The sequence below is a fragment of the Rhinoraja longicauda genome, chromosome 23, assembly GCF_053455715.1.
Source record: "Rhinoraja longicauda isolate Sanriku21f chromosome 23, sRhiLon1.1, whole genome shotgun sequence".
Classification (NCBI taxonomy): domain Eukaryota; kingdom Metazoa; phylum Chordata; class Chondrichthyes; order Rajiformes; family Arhynchobatidae; genus Rhinoraja; species Rhinoraja longicauda.
The window spans coordinates 27,738,963-27,756,630 of record NC_135975.1 but is presented as its reverse complement, the minus strand read 5'-3'; the positions used below and the strand labels follow the sequence as shown (position 1 = coordinate 27,756,630).

Below are 17,668 nucleotides of genomic sequence, written 5' to 3'. Positions count from 1 at the left end.
GTCCAGTTGCCATGCGGAATCTCGAGAGCTCTCAAACCCCCAGCTATTGGGTAGAACATATGTATAAGAGTTTAAAATAAATGAAATAGTTTTAAAATGTTTGATCTTTAAAAACATAACATTTAATTCCCCTGAATTACAATATCAATCTCATTTTGTCGTAAGTTCTCATATTCCTCACCAGCAATTACCTCGACTTTGACCTGTAAACTAGTCCCTCACATTCTGGGGCAGTAATCTAAAATCATCAGGAGAAAGTTGCACCATTTTGTAACTTAAAGTGCATTCAAGAGAGAGCTAGATAGAGCTCTTAAGGATAGCGGAGTCAGGGGGTATGGGGAGAAGGTAGGAACGGGGTACTGATTGAGAATGATCAGCCATGATCACATTGAATGGCGGTGCTGGCTGGAAGGGCCGAATGGCCTCCTCCTGCACCTATTGTCTATTGTCTATAGAACGCTAGTGTACCAACTCCGTTGAACCAGAGCCATTCCAACCCCTTGGTGGCAAGAGAGAGAGAGTTCACAGCACGCAAAGAAAATGTATACCCACTATCTGCCCCCCTCCCAGCCTACTTACACCACCACCATCCTCGGTAAACAGACACACCAAACACTGCAAGCTGGAAAGGGTACAGAGAAGATTTACGAGGATGTTGCCAGGACTTGAGGGCCTGAGCTATAGGGAGAGGCCAGGACTTTATTCCTTGCAGCACAGGAGGATAAATGATCTTGTAGAGGTTGGATGAATTCACAGAGTCTTTTACTCAAGGTGGGGTATCTAAACCCAGAGGGCAGAGGTGTGTGAGAGGGGCAACATTTAACAGGAAGTCGAGGGGCAGCCTTCACAGACAGAGGGTGGTGGACATTTGGAACGTGTTGCCAGGGGACGTAGTTGAAGCAGGTATAATAACAGCATGTTAAAGTCACTTGGACAGGTACATGGATTGGAAAGGTTCAAAGGGATATGGGTAAAGGTGGGCAAATGGGGCTAGGGTAGATCGGACATCTTAGTCGGCATGGGCAAGTTGGGCTGAAGGGTCTTTTTCTGTGCTGTATGACTCTAGGACTCTGTCCAAACCCAGGGCCACTGGGATTCTCTGAGCTGACAACTACCACAGTCCAGGAGAATTCCAGGTACATGAAATAATTTAAAAAACAGGTAAGTGCCGGAATCAATGAGCATCAAATCCAACGCTGAAAAGCCTGGAAATCTTTGTTGTGGAGATAGAGCAAGAGAGGGGAGGAACAGGAAGGGAACACTGTGTGCTTGTCGAACCAAAAATGACCTACACAAAGATTCAGGTCCAGGCAGAGGAGATTAGTTTATCTTGGCATCATGTTCAGCACAGTCATCGTGGGCTGCAGGGCCAGTTCCTGGGCTGTGCTGTTCTACGTTCTGTGTTCCATTTGGGACAGATGGGGGGGAATAGGATGAGATGCCTTAACAAAGGTTTTGCTGGCTGACAGGGGGCAAACAAAAGAATGCCGGGTCTGTCTTTTGCACCAGAACTTTTCTCGTGCAATTCAACAAAGGGTCAGTGGATAGCACCAGTCATGGCCAGCTGGACAGATGCTTCCAGATGTGGAGTGGAAACAGCTGCCACGGAGACTCCAGGCCCATGAGTGAAGGGGTTTTCCCATTCATCTGCCAAGCAGAGGGGTTGGCCCACCTAACATCTGGAATGCTCCTCAAAATGGTGCAGCTGTGGGCGATCAGAATGGGACGCGGGGCGAGGAGCCTCGCGGTGGGCCCGCTGGTTCACAAACAGCGCGTCTGGGATGGATTAGCAGGGGCGAGTCCATAAGGAGATGGAGCCCTGGTGTAAGAATCTCCATCCCTTTTTATGTTTTACATTCCTGCAATAAACACTTCCAGATACAAATTACAACAACGTCTGCCCTTTAATTTGGTATCTGCTCTGCTGTACGGTGCCAAAGGTGTTAATGGAACATAGAAATTTACTTGGGGTGACATTAAATTGCAACTCCGTCTTCTTAGATATGCATAAAAGATCTCCTGACAATATGATAATGCGAACCATATAAAGTGGAGCCCAGCGACTTCATGGAAACATATGCACGTCCAGATGCTAGCATGTTCCTCTTTCAACCAATGCCATTAAAAAGCAAATGCTCTCATCAGGACTCCCACTTGCTAATCGTGGAACCTCCCCCCTCACTAATTGGCTTGCTCATTTGCCCAGCGTGAAATTTAGAGTTGAGCTTTTGGAGATTCAGAGTGGAAACAGGCCAATGATGGCAAAAGGAACTGGCCTTCACTGGAAAAGTGGGGATGTCTACGGATAACAGGCTTATGCTGTAATCCCAATGGGAATCTCCGGGTCATCCCAGGGGAGGACGTCTCAGATACATCCTCCAAGGATCCACACTCTACATTCTTGATCAGTACGGGTGTCAGGGGTTATGGGGAGAAGGCAAGAGAATGGCATTGAGAGGGAAAGGTAGATCAGCCATGGTTGAATGGCGGAGTAGACTTGATGGGCCGAATGGCATAATTCTGCCCCTATAACATGGACTTATGAGCATATGAACATTAGCCATCGATTGCCCTGTTCACACTAGTTCTATGCTATTCCACTTTCTCTTCCACTCCCTACGCATTAGCCAATTAACCTACAAACCTGAAGGTTTTTGGGATGTGGGGAGGAAACCGGAGCACCTGGAAGGAAACCCACGTGGTCCCAGGAAGAAGGTGCAAACTCCACGCAGGCAGCACCCCAAGTCAGGGCCGAACCCCGGTCTTTGGCGCTGTGAGGCAGCAGCCCTACCAGCTGTGCCACCGTGCCATCCAGAATACCATTATGAGATTTCTCACCCCATGTTCCCTTAGTTTGGGATGTCCTGCGTTTGTGATATAAGATGCAGAAATGGAGCACTTGTTACTGGCAGCCAGTAAGATCCCTGGGTCATCATGCAGTGGGATGGGATGTCCAAAGTAAGGCAAAGAATTCTTTGGGACAGAATTACTTTATTGGAATCTTCGACAACTTGACTCAAACAAGGCACAAATGCCTCGTTTGCAAACAACTAAAGGCTTTTTACTGTGTTTGAGTATTTTGAGTGCTATTTTGAAACATTGGATTTCAGCAAATAATGGCAAGAGAACTGGAAAAGTGGGAAAGTCTATGGATAATAGGCTGATGCTGTACTTCCAATGCAAATCTCCGTAAGGGAAGACATCTCAGATACATCCACCGAGTGCGTGTTTTGAGAATTATCCTTCCGAGTGGTGAGAATGGTAAAAGCCAATGAGGACAAATTATAAATAGGCCAACGCAATATCGGAAACAGATGCAAGCCATCGGTTCCGAGCTTTGAAGGGAGATTTAAGCATTTCATGGTATAAAAGTAAACCTGAAAGGAAGGATTTATCCGAGTCCAACAAAACTGGGACATTTTCTTTAAACAGCTGCTTGTCTTTCGACTGAGTTCGGCTTCCTGTCTTTCCCCAGCTGAGAGCTTCTACTCTGCCTGACGCCTGCTTATAGTCACTGCTTTCCAGGCCATTGAACAGTGCAGTGCCCAATCTCTATGTTGCTGAGCACGGCGGTATTGCCATGCCAAACATCAGAATGTGGAATTCTCTGCCTCCGAAGGCAGTGGAGGCCAATTCTCTGAATGCTCTTAAGGATAGCGGAGTCAGGGGGTATGGGGAGAAGGCAGGAACGGGGTACTGATTGAGAATGATCAGCCATGATCACATTGAATGGTGGTGCTGGCTCGAAGGGCCGAATGGCCTACTCCTGCACCTATTGTCTATTGTCATAATGTGCACTGAATGTTCTCTCCATATCTCACATCCTTTTGTCTCCTTTGCCAAATGTGTACTCATGCCATACCCACCTCCACCCACTCTCACCACCTGTATCCACCTGTCCAGAGATGCTGCCTGACCCGCTGAGTTAATCCAGCTTTTTGTGTCTATCTTCAGTTTACACCTGCATCTGCAGTTCTTTCCTCACTCGTTAGGTTTTGTCCCACCTCCACCTCTCCTTTCCAGCTTTCTCCCCCCCCACTCCATCAGCCTGCACCATTGGCAGTTTTGCAGTGCGGATAAACTTGCGTGGGTAACGTTTATTTTCTTGCTCGTTTATTATATTGTTTACAGAGTGCTACGTTTACATATTCTGTTGTGCTGCTGCAAGTAAGAATGTAATTGTTCTATCTGGGAACATTCACTTAAGCCTCATAGGCCGGCTCAGTGGTAGAGTTGCTGCCTCACGGCGTTTACACCGCCAGAAACACGACTACGGATGCTGTCTGTTTATATATTCTCCCCGTGACCGCGTGGGTTTTCTCTGAGATCTTCGGTTTCCTCCCACACTCCAAAGACGTACATGCTGGTAGGTGAATTGGCTTGGCAGAAGTGACAATTGCCCCTAGAGTGTGTGTAGGATCATGTTAACCTGCGAGGATTGCTGGTCAGTGCAGCATCGGCGGGCCGAAGGGCCTGTTTCCGCGCTGTATCTCTGAACTAAACTAAAAGTTTGCCTCTTTGCCGCATGACTGCCATTCAATGTGATCATGGCTGATCATTCTCAATCAGTACCCCGTATCCATTTATGCACAGAATGTGATATCTGTCGCTAGAGACAAACTGCATGGACCGTGAGGTGATGTTTCTGGGAGTGAAGGCAACATTAACTGTGGCATGGACAGCATGGCAGGCACTTGTCTTTCAAAAGGCAGTACTCAGCGGGTCAGGCGGCATCTGTGGAGGCAACAAAACCGGTGGACGTTTCAGGTCAAGACCCTTCATTAGGTCTCCGCAGATGCGGAAAAAGGGTCCTGACCCAAAATGGTGCCTGTCCATTCCCGGAGATGCTGCCCGACCCTGTGAGTTCCTCCTGCGCTTGTGCAGAAACTATGAACTGCAGGTGCTGGTTAACACACAAACGGACACAAAGTGCTAGAGTAGCTCAGCAGGTCCTCTGGAGAACATGGATTCAATGATTGTATATCGGCACATGTACCTAGGTACAGTGAAATTTTTTGTTTTGCACACTATCTGGTGAAATCATACTCTAGACAAGCACAATCATTGATCAGTACAAAAGTCCAATGACTGGAGTGTACGTCGTAATAGGTGACGTTTCGGGTCGGTTTCTGAGGAAGGGTCCCGCCCCGAAACGTCACCTTTCCCCGTTCTCCAGAGATGCTGCCTGACCTGCCGAGTTACTCCAGCACTCTGTGTCCTCTGCCACTTTGTACTTTGCTGAGAATATATGTTAATTATTTAAAACAACCCCAAGAAATAGCCACTATCTACCAAAGAATTTTAAAAGAATTGTTTTAAAGCAGCTTCACTTCACTGACAGCTCCTGTACATTGGTGGTCCAAGGTTTAGTTTAGTTTCGTTTATTATTGTCACGTGTACTGAGGTACAGTGAAACGTTTAGAGATACAGCATGGAAACAGGCCCTTCGGCCCACCGGGTCAGCGCCGCCCAGCGTTCCCCGCACACTAACACTATCCTACACCCACTAGGGACAATTTTTACATTTGCCCAGCCAATTAACCTACAAACCTGTACGTCTTTGGAGCGTGGGAGGAAACCAAAGATCTCGGAGAAAACCCACGCAGGTGAACGTACAAACTCCGTACAGACAGCGCCCATAGTCAGGATCGAACCCAGGTATCCGGCGCTGCATTCGCTGTAAGGCAGCAACTCTACCGCTGCGCCACCGTGCTGCAAAAAGCTTTTTTGTTGCGTGCAATGCAGTCAGCAGAAAGACTATGCATGATTACAATCAAGCCGTCCGTGGTGTAGAAACATAGAAACATAGAAAATAGGTGCAGGAGTAGGCCATTCGGCCCTTCGAGCCTGCACCGCCATTCAATATGATCATGGCTGATCATCCAGCTCAGTAACCCGTACCTGCCTTCTCTCCATATCCCCTGATCCCTTTAGCCACAAGGGCCACATCTAACTCCCTCTTAAATATAGCCAATGAACTGGCCTCAACTTCCTTCTGTGGCAGAGAATTCCACAGACTCACCACTCTCTGTGTGAAGAAATGTTTTCTCATCTCGGTCCTAAAAGACTTCCCCCTTATCCTTAAGCTGTGACCCCTGGTTCTGGACTTCCCCAACATCGGGAACAATCTTCCCGCATCTAGCCTCTCCAACCCCTTAAGAATTTTATATGTTTCTATAAGAAACATGCACAGATGCAGGGTAAAGGGAGTAACGTTTAGTGCAGGATAAAGTCCAGTAAAATCCGATGAAAGATAGGTTGAAGGTCTCCATTGGGGTAGATGGTAGATCGGGACCATTCCAAGTGTAGGTGATGGGACTGCACTTCAAACACACCCAGACGAGAAGGACATGTGCTCCACAGCTAACACCATTGTTCATCCAGTGAATTCAATCACACTGACCTCCGTGCCTCTGCTCCTAATAACCAACTCTGTCGCGCACCGGGAAGGTTGAATCAGTAAACCTGCCTCAGTGTTGGTATTGAATGCACATTATTACCTCTCCACCTCTCGTCGCATTTCCTCGCGCTTTTTCCTGCGTTCCTCCCGGCGGCGCTCAAACTCATCCATGTCCATGGTTAACGGGCAAGTGTTCCGCTCTGTCTTGATAAAAATCTGGAAAAAATATGAGGTTCATGATCAGAACACTATCTAAATATCAGACGCGTGTGTACATATCAACAAGATCAGGCGAACACACACATACCAGAGTGTTTACAATATCAGGTGTGCAATGGAACGACAGATTTTCCTTTAGTTTGGTGAATCAGAGTTAATTAGACCTGCAGATAGACTCAAAGTGTTGGAGTAACCCAGCGGGTCAGGCAGCATCTCTGGAGAAGTGGAATAGGTGACGTTTCTGGGTCGAGACCCTTCTTCAGACTGAGACTTAGGAGAGAGAACTCTCAGTCTGAAGAAGGGTCTCGACTCAAAACGTCACCCATTCCTTTTCTCCAGAGATGCTGCCTGACCCGCTGAGTTACTCCAATACTTTGTGTCTTTCTTTGGTGTAAATCAGCAACTGCAGTTATCCTGCCTGCACATATTATAACTGCTCAAGTTTACAGACACCATACACAGAGATTAAATTGATTAAGAAAGGTTTACCAAGGATCTTATTTAAACACTGAGTTGTGAGGATTGATGCTGACCAGTGACTAGAGCCTTTACAGATACAGCATGGAAACAGGCCCTTCAGCCCATCGAGTCCACTCCAACCATCGATCACCCGTTCATACTAGTTCAATGTTATCCCACTTTCCCATCCACTTCCTGTGCAATTTACAGAGGACCAATTAACCTCCAAGCCCAAACGTCTTTGGGACTCTGGAGGAAACCCAGGGGGGTCACAGAGAGATCATGCAAACTCCACACGGAGAGCACCCGAGGTCAGGATCGAACTGGCGTCCCTGGCGCTGTGAGCTCCGCCAGTGGTGCCGTTGTGCTGCCCAAATAATCCAGCTGGTGATAATCTAGTTGTAGATGTAATAATCCAAACAGCAGGAGTACAGTCTGTAAATGCAAAGCAGTGGTTTTGTCTCTTAAAGCTCAGGTTTAGATTTAGATTTATTACTGTCACGTGTACCGAGGTACAGTGAAAAGCTTTGTCTTGCATGCGATCCAAACAAATCAGATGATACTACACATAATTACAGGGTGCAAAATATAGTTCTCAGCATTGTAGCACATCAGCTCCAATGTCCGCAATGGGGTAGAGGTGAATCGGACAGTACCCCAGCATATGGAAGGGCCGTTCAGAAGCCTGATCACAGAAGGAAAGATTTTACTGACTAAACATTTCAAATAGAAAGTGGATTGTTGTTTGTGGTAATAAGGATGGAAATTGATCAGACGGGTCAAATATTTCATGTCATTTTATCATCAGACTCAAGTATAATGGTGGAGCAAAGTGGAAAATACAGAGGACAGAATGATTAAGTTCTCTTCAAATATTCAGCTGATCTGCGCTTTGCAAAACGTTTGAATGAAAACTCTTGTCTAACATGCAAGAATTATTTTTTTGTAAAATCTGCCTTACCAGTAACGAATGTTTCCAGTTGAATAAGCTAATGAGAAGTAGAAGAAAGAACAGGCAGAATCTCTCGGACCACCCAGAAATCTTGCTGCCTAATTCCTTCCGTGAATTAGCAGGAAAGAAAAAATCTGCCCGGTCGGTCCCTGTGGTTTAATCAAACTGTACCTTTTCCTGATATCTATTAGCCCAGTAAGTAATGCTGTCTGGTGATGATCACTGCAGATAATGTTCCAGCCCCACGAGACGGTCCATGTTCATACAGAGCAGGTATGTAGGGGAGGGGGAGAGAGAGGCTGCTGGAAGAGGGGAGGCTGCTGCTCTCTCTTTCTGCCCCAGTCTTGTTTACAGAGCTGTCAGTGGTTAGCAAAAACTCTGAAGGGAATCTGGCATTTAAGGCCGACTCTCAGATTGTTTCCTGTGCAGCGCTGGAGGCCTCCGCTTCCTCTCCAGTCCCAGCTCTGGCTGCTCGGCGAGGACTCAGAGCTCTCTCTCTCTCTAACCCGGGCGAGGCAGGGAGGGGCTGCCCAGCGCTGTGTTGTGTGCTGGCAGGCACACAATGCTGGAGTAACTCAGCCGGGTCGGGCAGCATCCCTGGAGAGAAGGAATGGGGACGAGACCCTTCTTCAGACTGACCCAAAACGCCACCCATTCCTTCTCTCCAGAGGTGCTGCCTGTCCCGCTGAGTTACTCCAGCATTTTGTGTCTACCTTCGATTTAAACCAGCATCTGCAGTTCTTTTATAGACAATAGACAATAGGTGCAGGAGGAGGCCATTCGGCCCTTCGAGCCAGCACCACCATTCAATGTGATCATGGCTGATCATTCTCAATCAGTACCCCGTTCCTGCCTTCTCCCCATACCCCCTGACTCCACTATCCTTAAGAGCTCTATCTGGTTCTCTCTTGAATGCATTCAGAGAATTGGCCCCCACTGCCTTCTGAGGCAGAGAATTCCACAGATTCACAATTCTCTGACTGAAAAAGTTTTTCCTCATCTCCGTTCTAAATGGCCTACCCCTTATTCTTAAACTGTGGCCCCTGGTTCTGGACTCCCCCAACATTGGGAACATGTTTCCTGCCTCTAACGTGTCCAACCCCTTAATAATCTTATATGTTTCGATAAGATCCCCTCTCATCCTTCTAAATTCCAGTGTATACAAGCCTAGTCGCTCCAGTCTTTTATACAAGCCTAGTTGCTCGTCTTTTATACACACTGTGCTGTGTGCTGCTGGACTCATGTCCACTCCAGTCAGTTGTCCCTCTCGTCAGGAGAGTAAGGCAGTTGCAATAAAAATGTAACACGGGAGAAAAGTTTCCCTGCGCTCTGAAGAAGGCTCTCGACCCGAAACGTCACCTTTCCCTCCAGAGATGCTGCCTGACCCGCTGAGTTACTCCAGCATTTTGTGTCTACCCTCGGTATAAACCCAGCATCTGCAGTTCCTTCCAACACATAAACGTCACTTAGTTTAGTCTAGTTTATTATTGTCACGTGTAACGAGGTACAGTGAAAAGATTTTTGCTGCATACTATCCAGTCAGCGAAAAGACTGTACATGATGCCTGTGATGAGCCGTCCACAGTGTACAGATACAGGACAACGGGAATATCGCTTAGTGCCAGATAAAGTCCAGCGGAGCCCTATTAAAGATAGTTCAAAGGTCTCCAATGAGGTAGGTGGGAGGTCAGGACCGCACTCTAGTTGGTGAGAGGAAGGTTCAGTTGCCTGATAAAAACTGGGAAGAAACTGTTCCAGAATCTGGTGGATTGTTTTTTAAAGTTAGGCGTGAAACATAGAACGGTTCAGCATAGGAACAGGCCCCTTGGCCACAATGTCCATACCGAACATGATTCAACAAGACCAACTCATGTCATGTGCCTGGACGTGATCCATGCTCATTATTACACACCCCTTACTGCCTTTGAGTTCGTGCTGACAAGCCACCTTCTCGAACTGCCACAGGCCTTGTGGTGAAGATACTGCCCTAGTGTTTAGTTTAATTTAGTTTAGTTTAGAGATACAGTGCGGAAATAGGCCCTTCGGCCCACCGAGTACGTGCCGACCAGCGATCCCCGAACATTAGCACTATCCTACACACTAGGGACAATTTACAATTTCTTACTGAAGCCAATTAACCGACAATCTTGTACGACTTTGGAGAGTGGGAGGAAACTGGAACGCCCGGATCAAAAACCACGCAGTCACGGGGAGAACGTACAAACTCTGTACAGACAGCACCCGTGGTCAGGATCTCTGGCGCTGTAAGGCAGCAACTCTACCGCTGTGCCGCCTGTGTGGGTAGAGGAAGCTCATGATTTAAACCAAGGAGAATGTGGGGATGGGTGGATATTGCACAAGTCAGGGCATTGTGACTTGGGGAGTCTCTACAGGCAATGAACTTCCTTTAATGCCTCGAGTGATATCTCCCTCGAGCTGACTATTGCCTTTTTGTACACAGATGGGTTGCACTAAGGTGAGGGGTTCCCTTCCACAGTGTACTTGGTCAGCACACGTATCCTATACACCTTGTATCAGTTAAATCCTGTTCCCCTTGGTATCTGTATGTCCCACGTTGATTATGCCACCTGACGTTGACGCATTAACATAGAACATAGAACGGTACAGCACAGGAGGTGACCCTTCAGCCCAGAATGTCTGTACCAAACATGATGACAAGGTCAACTAATCTCTTCTGCCCGCATGTGAACCATTCCCTGCGTGTCCATGTGCCTCTTAAATGCCATTGTCCCTTTACATGGTTGAACATAGAACAGTACAGCACAGGAACAGGCCCTTCGGCCCGGGTACTGTGCACATAACCCGTGTTCCTCCATTCCCTGCATATTCCATGTGCTTATCAAAAAGCCTCCTGCAAGCCACTATTATATCTGCCTCCACCACCACCCCCGACACCCACCGCCTCCTTCTGTGTAAAACATCTTGTCCCCGTACATCTCCATTAAATATTCCTCCTCTCTCCATAAATCTACGCCCTCGAGTCTTTGACATTGCCACCCTGGGACAAAGGTTGTGACTGTCCACCGTCTGTCTCTATGCCATATAATTCTAGACACTTCTATCAGGTTTCCCCTCAGCCTCCAGCGTTCCAGAGAAAACAACCCAGCCAATGGAACATACAGTCGGCCCTTGTTATTACAAACCTCTGTCGTGGATTTTGGTTACAGCGGACCGAGGCGTCTGTCCGTGGTGACGGTCGGCGGGCGTGGGCAACGGTGGTGGGGAGAGAGGGAGCAGCATGGTGGCGTTGTGAGTACCGGGCCTGTCCCTGGCGCATCGCTCGTAGGGCCTCCGTGAATTCCCCCTGGTTTAAAGCCCCCACTCTCCAAAGGCCGCATTTCTACCCTCCCGTCTTGTGTTAAGTTGGTTAATATTTTACCCCTCTTACTCGGTTACATCGGAGAATAGCGGTTACAGCGGAGACTAGCGGTTACAGCGGAGACTAGCGGTTACAGTGGACACCATCCTCTCCACCTCCACTGTGGTCCGTCATAATGAGGGTCGTGTGGGGATGGACAGGCAATGTTTCGGGTCAGGACCGTCAGACTGATGAAGGGTCCCAACCCAAAACATCACCTATTCCTTCTCTCCAGAGATGCTGACTGTCCCGCTGAGTTACTCCAGCATCTTGTGTCTACCTTCGGTTTAAACCGGCAGCTGCAGTTCCTTCCTACATATGCTGCCTGACCTGCTGAGTTACTCCAGCATGTTGTGCTATCTTGAGGGTTATCCATACTTTACTATTTACTACTGAGAAGCAAAACATCTTTTAATGAGCGAAAATGTTATTTTGTCCGTCTAGCTGTTGCTGCTACTGTGTAGACGTTACAAAGAGAGGATTTGCTTTCATAGGGTGTTTTCACACCCATTTTAGGTTGCCCTATTGTAGTGATTACTGTAATGTAGGAAACAAAGCACAGCCAGTTCTCAGAGACAGCAATGTGATAATGGCGAGATCAGAAGTTTCAGTAATTCTGGTTCTGGGTCTGGTTCTGGTTGTGGTTGATTACTGCACAAACACCTCATAAGTGGTTATCTCGCACAGGTCGGAGTGAGTAGAGTAGTGATTACATTTGGAGTGGGCCCTTTTGACCAAGTTGAGGAGATCTAGTTGCTCAATCCCCTTTTTAAATGACTGAACATGGGGAGAAGCACCAGTGTTGGGTGGTAACTTATTCCATTCCCTTATCGTCCTTGGGTAAAGGGAATATTGGTAGCAAAGTTTATTGAAATTTAGCGCGTTGATGGTGTAGGGACCGACCGGTGTTTTGTCTTGTGTCATGGGAGTTGACACAGAGGTCTTGGAACGGGCCGGAATCCCCAGCGTCCACGCCCTCCTACGGAAAGCCCAAGCCAGATGGGCAGGCCATGTCGTCAGAATGCCCGAGAGTCGACTGCCAAAACAGCTTCGGTATGGAGAACTGTGTCAGGGCAAGCGCTCAGTAGGAAGACAAAAGAAACGGTTTAAGGACTGCCTCAAAGTGTCCCTCAAAGACTTGGGCATCAACCTCAGCACTTGGGAGTCTCTTGCTCTGGACTGTCCAACCTGGCGTAGCAAGCTCACCACACGAGCCCGTGCAGCAGAGAACAGATGCACTGCAGAGGCCCAGAGGAAACGCACCGCTCGCAAGGCCCGGGCTACCTCCACTTCCACTGCAGCACCCATCCACTTGTGTCCTACGTGTGGGCGTGTCTTCCGTGCCCGGATTGGCCTCACCAGTCACTTCCTGACCCACAGTCACCAATCCTCCAACTGAAAGTGAAGTCATGGTCACCTTCGAACCCGAAGGACGAACAACAACAACATGGGAGTTGTGGCTGAGGGTTAAATATTGTCCAGGACTCTTGGAACGCCTGTGTTTCTTGTCTTCCTTCGAACAAAGGGGATTGTTTTACAGTCATCTGTGCAAGCTGAAGGGCTTGGTTTAAAGGCAACACCTCTGACAGTGCAGCTCCCCACGACTGAGTCTTTGGCTCCTTGCGGAAGTTGACTCCAAAACCCAACTCAAACTGGAAACATTTTACGAAGACGCAAGGAACTGCAGACTTTGGAATCTTGAGCAAAACTTTGAGTTCCTCCAGCACTTTGCATTTTTCTCAAGATTCCAGCGTCTGCAGTTCCTTGTGTCCTCGCAAAAAATTCTCCTGCCTGAGACGGATTTTGGATTCAATTTTCCACAAAGAGTCAGGCAGCATCCGTGGAGGACATGGACGGGTGACTTTTCAGGTCAGGACCCTTCTTCAGAATGATAGATAACCCTCAAGCCAGACACAAAATGCTGGAGTAACTCAGCCGGGTTAGGCAGCATCTCCGGAGAGAAGGAATAGGTGATGTTTTGACAATAGACAATAGACAATTGTCTATTGTCTATTGTCTAATTCAGAATCCACTATGCAATGTTGTTGTTGTGAGAAGGTGATAAAATAGGACCACACTGATGTTCTCTGTGTTCTCTCGTCTTGTCCAACGTATCGGGGAATCAATAAAAGATTTCCCACACAGCCATAAAAAGTACTCTCGAGTTGAAGTTCTGAGAAATCACTACGGAGCTAAAGCGGAGAATGCATTCACTGTACACCTTTACAATAACTGGCCTGCTTTATGCTGACACTGGGAGTGAAAGATCCACAGAGTGGAAAAGGTTGCACCAGAAAAATTAACCAGGAGGTATCAGCTTTAAATATAAATCAGACAGGAAAGTAGAGGGAGAGTGTAGAACTGGAGGTCACAGCCTCGGAATTAAAGGACGTTCTTTCAGGAAGGAGATGAGGAGACATTTCTTGAGTCAGAGGGTGGTGAATCTGTGGAATTCTTTGCCACAAAAGGCTGTGGAGGCCATGGCAGTCGATATTTTTAAGGCAGAGATAGATAGATGGATTCTTGATTAGTACAGGTGTCAGAGGTAACGGGGAGAAGGCAGGAGAATGGGGCTGGGAGGGAGAGATAGATCAGCCATGATTGAATGGCGTAGACTTGATGGGCCGAATGGCCTAATTCTACTCCTATTCCTTGTGACATGACCTTAAGTATGTAATATTAAGAGAGGCCTAGACGGGGTAGACAGTCACAACCTTTTTCCCAGGGTGGAAATGTCAAAGACTAGAGGGCACAGCTTGGAGGCGAGAGGGGCAAAAGAGATGGGCCTGTTGCTGCGTTCTCGAACGCAACTGTTCTGTGTAGAGTCATTGAGTCATACAGCATGCAAACATGCCCTTTGGCCCAACCTGCCCATGTTGGATGTTACCATAGAGTAAGCAACTCATGCAGCGTAGAAACAGGCCCTTCGGCCCAACTTGCCTACGCCGACCAACATGCCTCATCTACATTAATCACACCTGCCTGCGTTTGGCCCACATCCTTCTAAACCTCTCCTGTCCATGCACCTGTCCAAATGTTTTTTTTAATATTGTGATAATATCTGCCTCGTCTATCTCCTCCAGCAGCTTGTTCCATTTACCTAACACCCTTTGTGTAAAAACTGTTGTCCCTTAGATACTTATTAAATCTTCCCCACCTCATCTTAAACCTTTCCTCTAGTTTTTGATTCCCCTACTCTGGGTGAAAGACTGTGCATTCACCCTATCTATTCCTCTCATGATCTTATACACCTCTATAAGATCACCCCTCATGCTCCTGCGCTCCAAAGAATAAAGTCCTAGTCTGCCCAGCCTCTCCCTATTGCTCAGAAGTTCTAGTCCTGGCAACGTCCATGTAAAATTTCTCTGCACTCGTTCCAGCTTAATGACATCTTCCTGTAGCAGGGTGATCAAAACTGAACACAATAATCGAAGTGTGGTCTTACCAATGCCTTGTACAACTGTCACGCAACGCCCCAACTTCAATACTTAATACCCTGACTGTTGAAGGCATTCCTGGAAGAGACTTAATCTAACGGAGCCTGAAAAGATTGTAAAGCTCACTGGAGCACACATCAAAGCATTCGAGAATTACACCCCTAAAGACTGCTATGCAGAAATTATTTTTTTAAAGTAAGATCTGAATTTCTTCGTTTCACAGAAGGGGATTCTGTCAAATTTGAACCAAAGTTACAATTGTAAGATAAAAGAAAGCAATTTCCACTTTAGATATCAATCTCCCATAAATATTAATCTAATGATATTGGTATTAAAAGGACACAAAGTGCTGGAGTAACTACTCAGCAAGTCAGGCAGCATCTCTGGGGAATGTGGATGGGTGACGTTTCGGGTCCTTTTTGCATGCGTCATCCTTTTTCTCCAGAGATGTTGCCGGACCCGGAGTTAATCCAACACTTTGTGCCCATCTTATGATAGTTACTTCACCACTTTGGGCCTATCAAGCAAAGAACGCTGAGTGCACCATTCAGCAAATACCTCCAACGTTGAACCAAACATTTCAGCTTTAATATCTGGGTTTGGGCAACGCGTTGCCACGGAAACTATGATGAAGAGGCAATGTGGGCAGGAGAGCCAACAACCCAGTCCTGACGCACATATTTAACCCAATCCTCGTCTTTTCTGCCAAAGGTATAACAATTTTAAGCTAAACTCTTGAGTTTCCGATCATGTATCAAATAACATTTCAAATCCACAGCTGTGCAAATTTCTGCAAACTTGGCCCAAGTTTAGCACTGATCCCAAACACTGAACTTTTGTACTGTACTTCACTGCGAAATCCAGCTTTTTAAAAAGTAATGGCTCCTCTGGGAGAATGGGTATCATAAACATATTATGTCATTCTCAGTTAAAAGTTGGTGTAGCCAACCTTACCTTAACTGACTTTCGTAAGATTTAAAACTTTAGTTTTAACTAGACCGAGTGGATCCGTTGGGCCCAAACCTCTCCTGCATTGGTGCAGCACCCTCTCCTCCCCCACTTCCCCCTCCCCTCTCCCCCCCCCACCCTCCCCTCTCCCCCCCCCACCCTCCCTCCCCTCTCCCCCCTCCCCTCCCACTCCCCCCTCCCCTCTCCTACTCTCCCTCCCCGCCCACTCCCCCCTCCTCCCCTCTCCCCTTCCCTCCTCCCCCTCCCTCCACCCCCTCCTTCCACCCCCTCATCCCCTTCCCCTTCCCCTCCTCCCACTTCCATCCCCCTCAACGCCCCTTATTCCCCCTCCTCCCCCCTCGCTCCCTCCCACTCCCTCCTTTCACCCCCCTCCTTCCCTCCCTCCCTAGGAGATAGATTTAAACTAAAATGCGAATAACTTAAAAAATATAACACCAATTTCAATGAAACCTCTCCCATTAGCACCAAAGGGACGATGGTGAGTAAGGTGGGCCTGAAATTGTCGCGCTATCGTGTACCGTTTTGGCTGTAGTTCAGGAACAAACAAACAAACAAACGAGAGTTTTAGTATTTAGATGACACCAAGTTGGAATCTTGAAGGAACGAGTTTTAAGTTCACTCCCACCACCCCGATCCCCACATCTCACCCTAATGGTGCCGTGGAGAATTCAGCGCCTCGTCCATTCAATAAAGTCAACGAGTGAAAGGTTGCAATGTACAAAGCTTCCCATCAGTCTCGTCTTGCTGGAAAAATGCTTGCATTCTGAGCAGTGCACTCCCACAGCCTTCTGAAGTCCCGTCGTTTTCTTCACTAGAGACGTATTTTCTTGAGATGCTGACCCTCAGTGCCTCGAGGGTCACTTCTTAAAAGTATGTCACTGCGAGTCACATTCAGCTGGTCGGCCGTTTGCTTTGCTGAGTCGTTCCCGAGACTGGCAGAGGTCTACATTTTCTCATGCTCATTCTCCATAACCCTTGCAAACATAGTCACTGCATCAAAGATGAAGTCAGCGGATGACTGGGGAACGCTGGTGGAAGGTCACCCCTGTGGGAGTGTGGAACTGATGTTAGACGCATCCGTCTGGTCACCGTCTGAGAATGCAGGAAGCTCTTGCTCAAAAGTCCCACCAATCTGCTCATCCCACATGTCATTCTCCAACGATTCCACCCCCTTCAGCCTGATCCCACCACCGGTCACACCATCGCCCCCCGCAGAGACCGCTCCCTCCCTCCACATCTCTTTGGTTCACATCCCTTCCCACCCAAACCACCCCCTCCCCCAGCTACTTCCCTCTGCAACCGCAGGAGATGCAAAACCTGTCCCTGCACCTCCTCCCTCACATCCATCCAGGGACCCCGACAACCCTTCCAGGTGACACAGAGGCGGCTTTGATAACAATTTGGGATTGTTACTGAAGAAATGTCCTGGCCCGAAGCGTCACCCACCCACGCTCTCCAGAGATGCTGTCTGACCCCACTGAGTCACTCCAGCACTTTGTGTCTTTTTTCACTGTTATCCCACTTTTTCATCCACTCCCTGCACACCAGGGGCAATTTACAGAGGGCCATTTAACCTGCAAACGTGCAGGTCTTCGGGATGTGGGAGGAAACCGGAGCACCCGGAGGAAACCCACGCGGTGACAGGGGGAACCTGCAAACTCTACACAGACAGCACCTGAGGTCAGGGTCGTACCTGCTTCTCTGGCACTGTGAGGCAGCTGTTCTACCAGCTGCGTCGCCGTGCCGCCCATGAAACGCCCATTCCACTACTTGCCACTTTGCTCACTGAAGAGGTTTCAGTTTTTTGAAGATAACTACTGATCACCTACCCCATAATCCATTGCTAATCCTTCT

At 47.9% G+C, this 17,668-nt stretch overlaps 1 protein-coding gene across 7 annotated transcripts in view; it reads right to left on the bottom strand.

Moving 5' to 3' along the window:
- Nucleotides 1–17,668, bottom strand: part of LOC144604972 (non-muscle caldesmon-like) — a 195,818-nt gene that overhangs the window by 98,803 nt on the left and 79,347 nt on the right. For 5 of the 7 annotated variants that reach the window (XM_078419914.1, XM_078419920.1, XM_078419918.1 and 2 more), the window contains one exon: nt 6,501–6,616. In XM_078419914.1, the coding sequence (XP_078276040.1) occupies nt 6,501–6,577 (77 nt within the window). In that variant the 5' untranslated portion in view covers nt 6,578–6,616. The other 2 variants (XM_078419919.1, XM_078419917.1) reach the window with 2 other exon arrangements.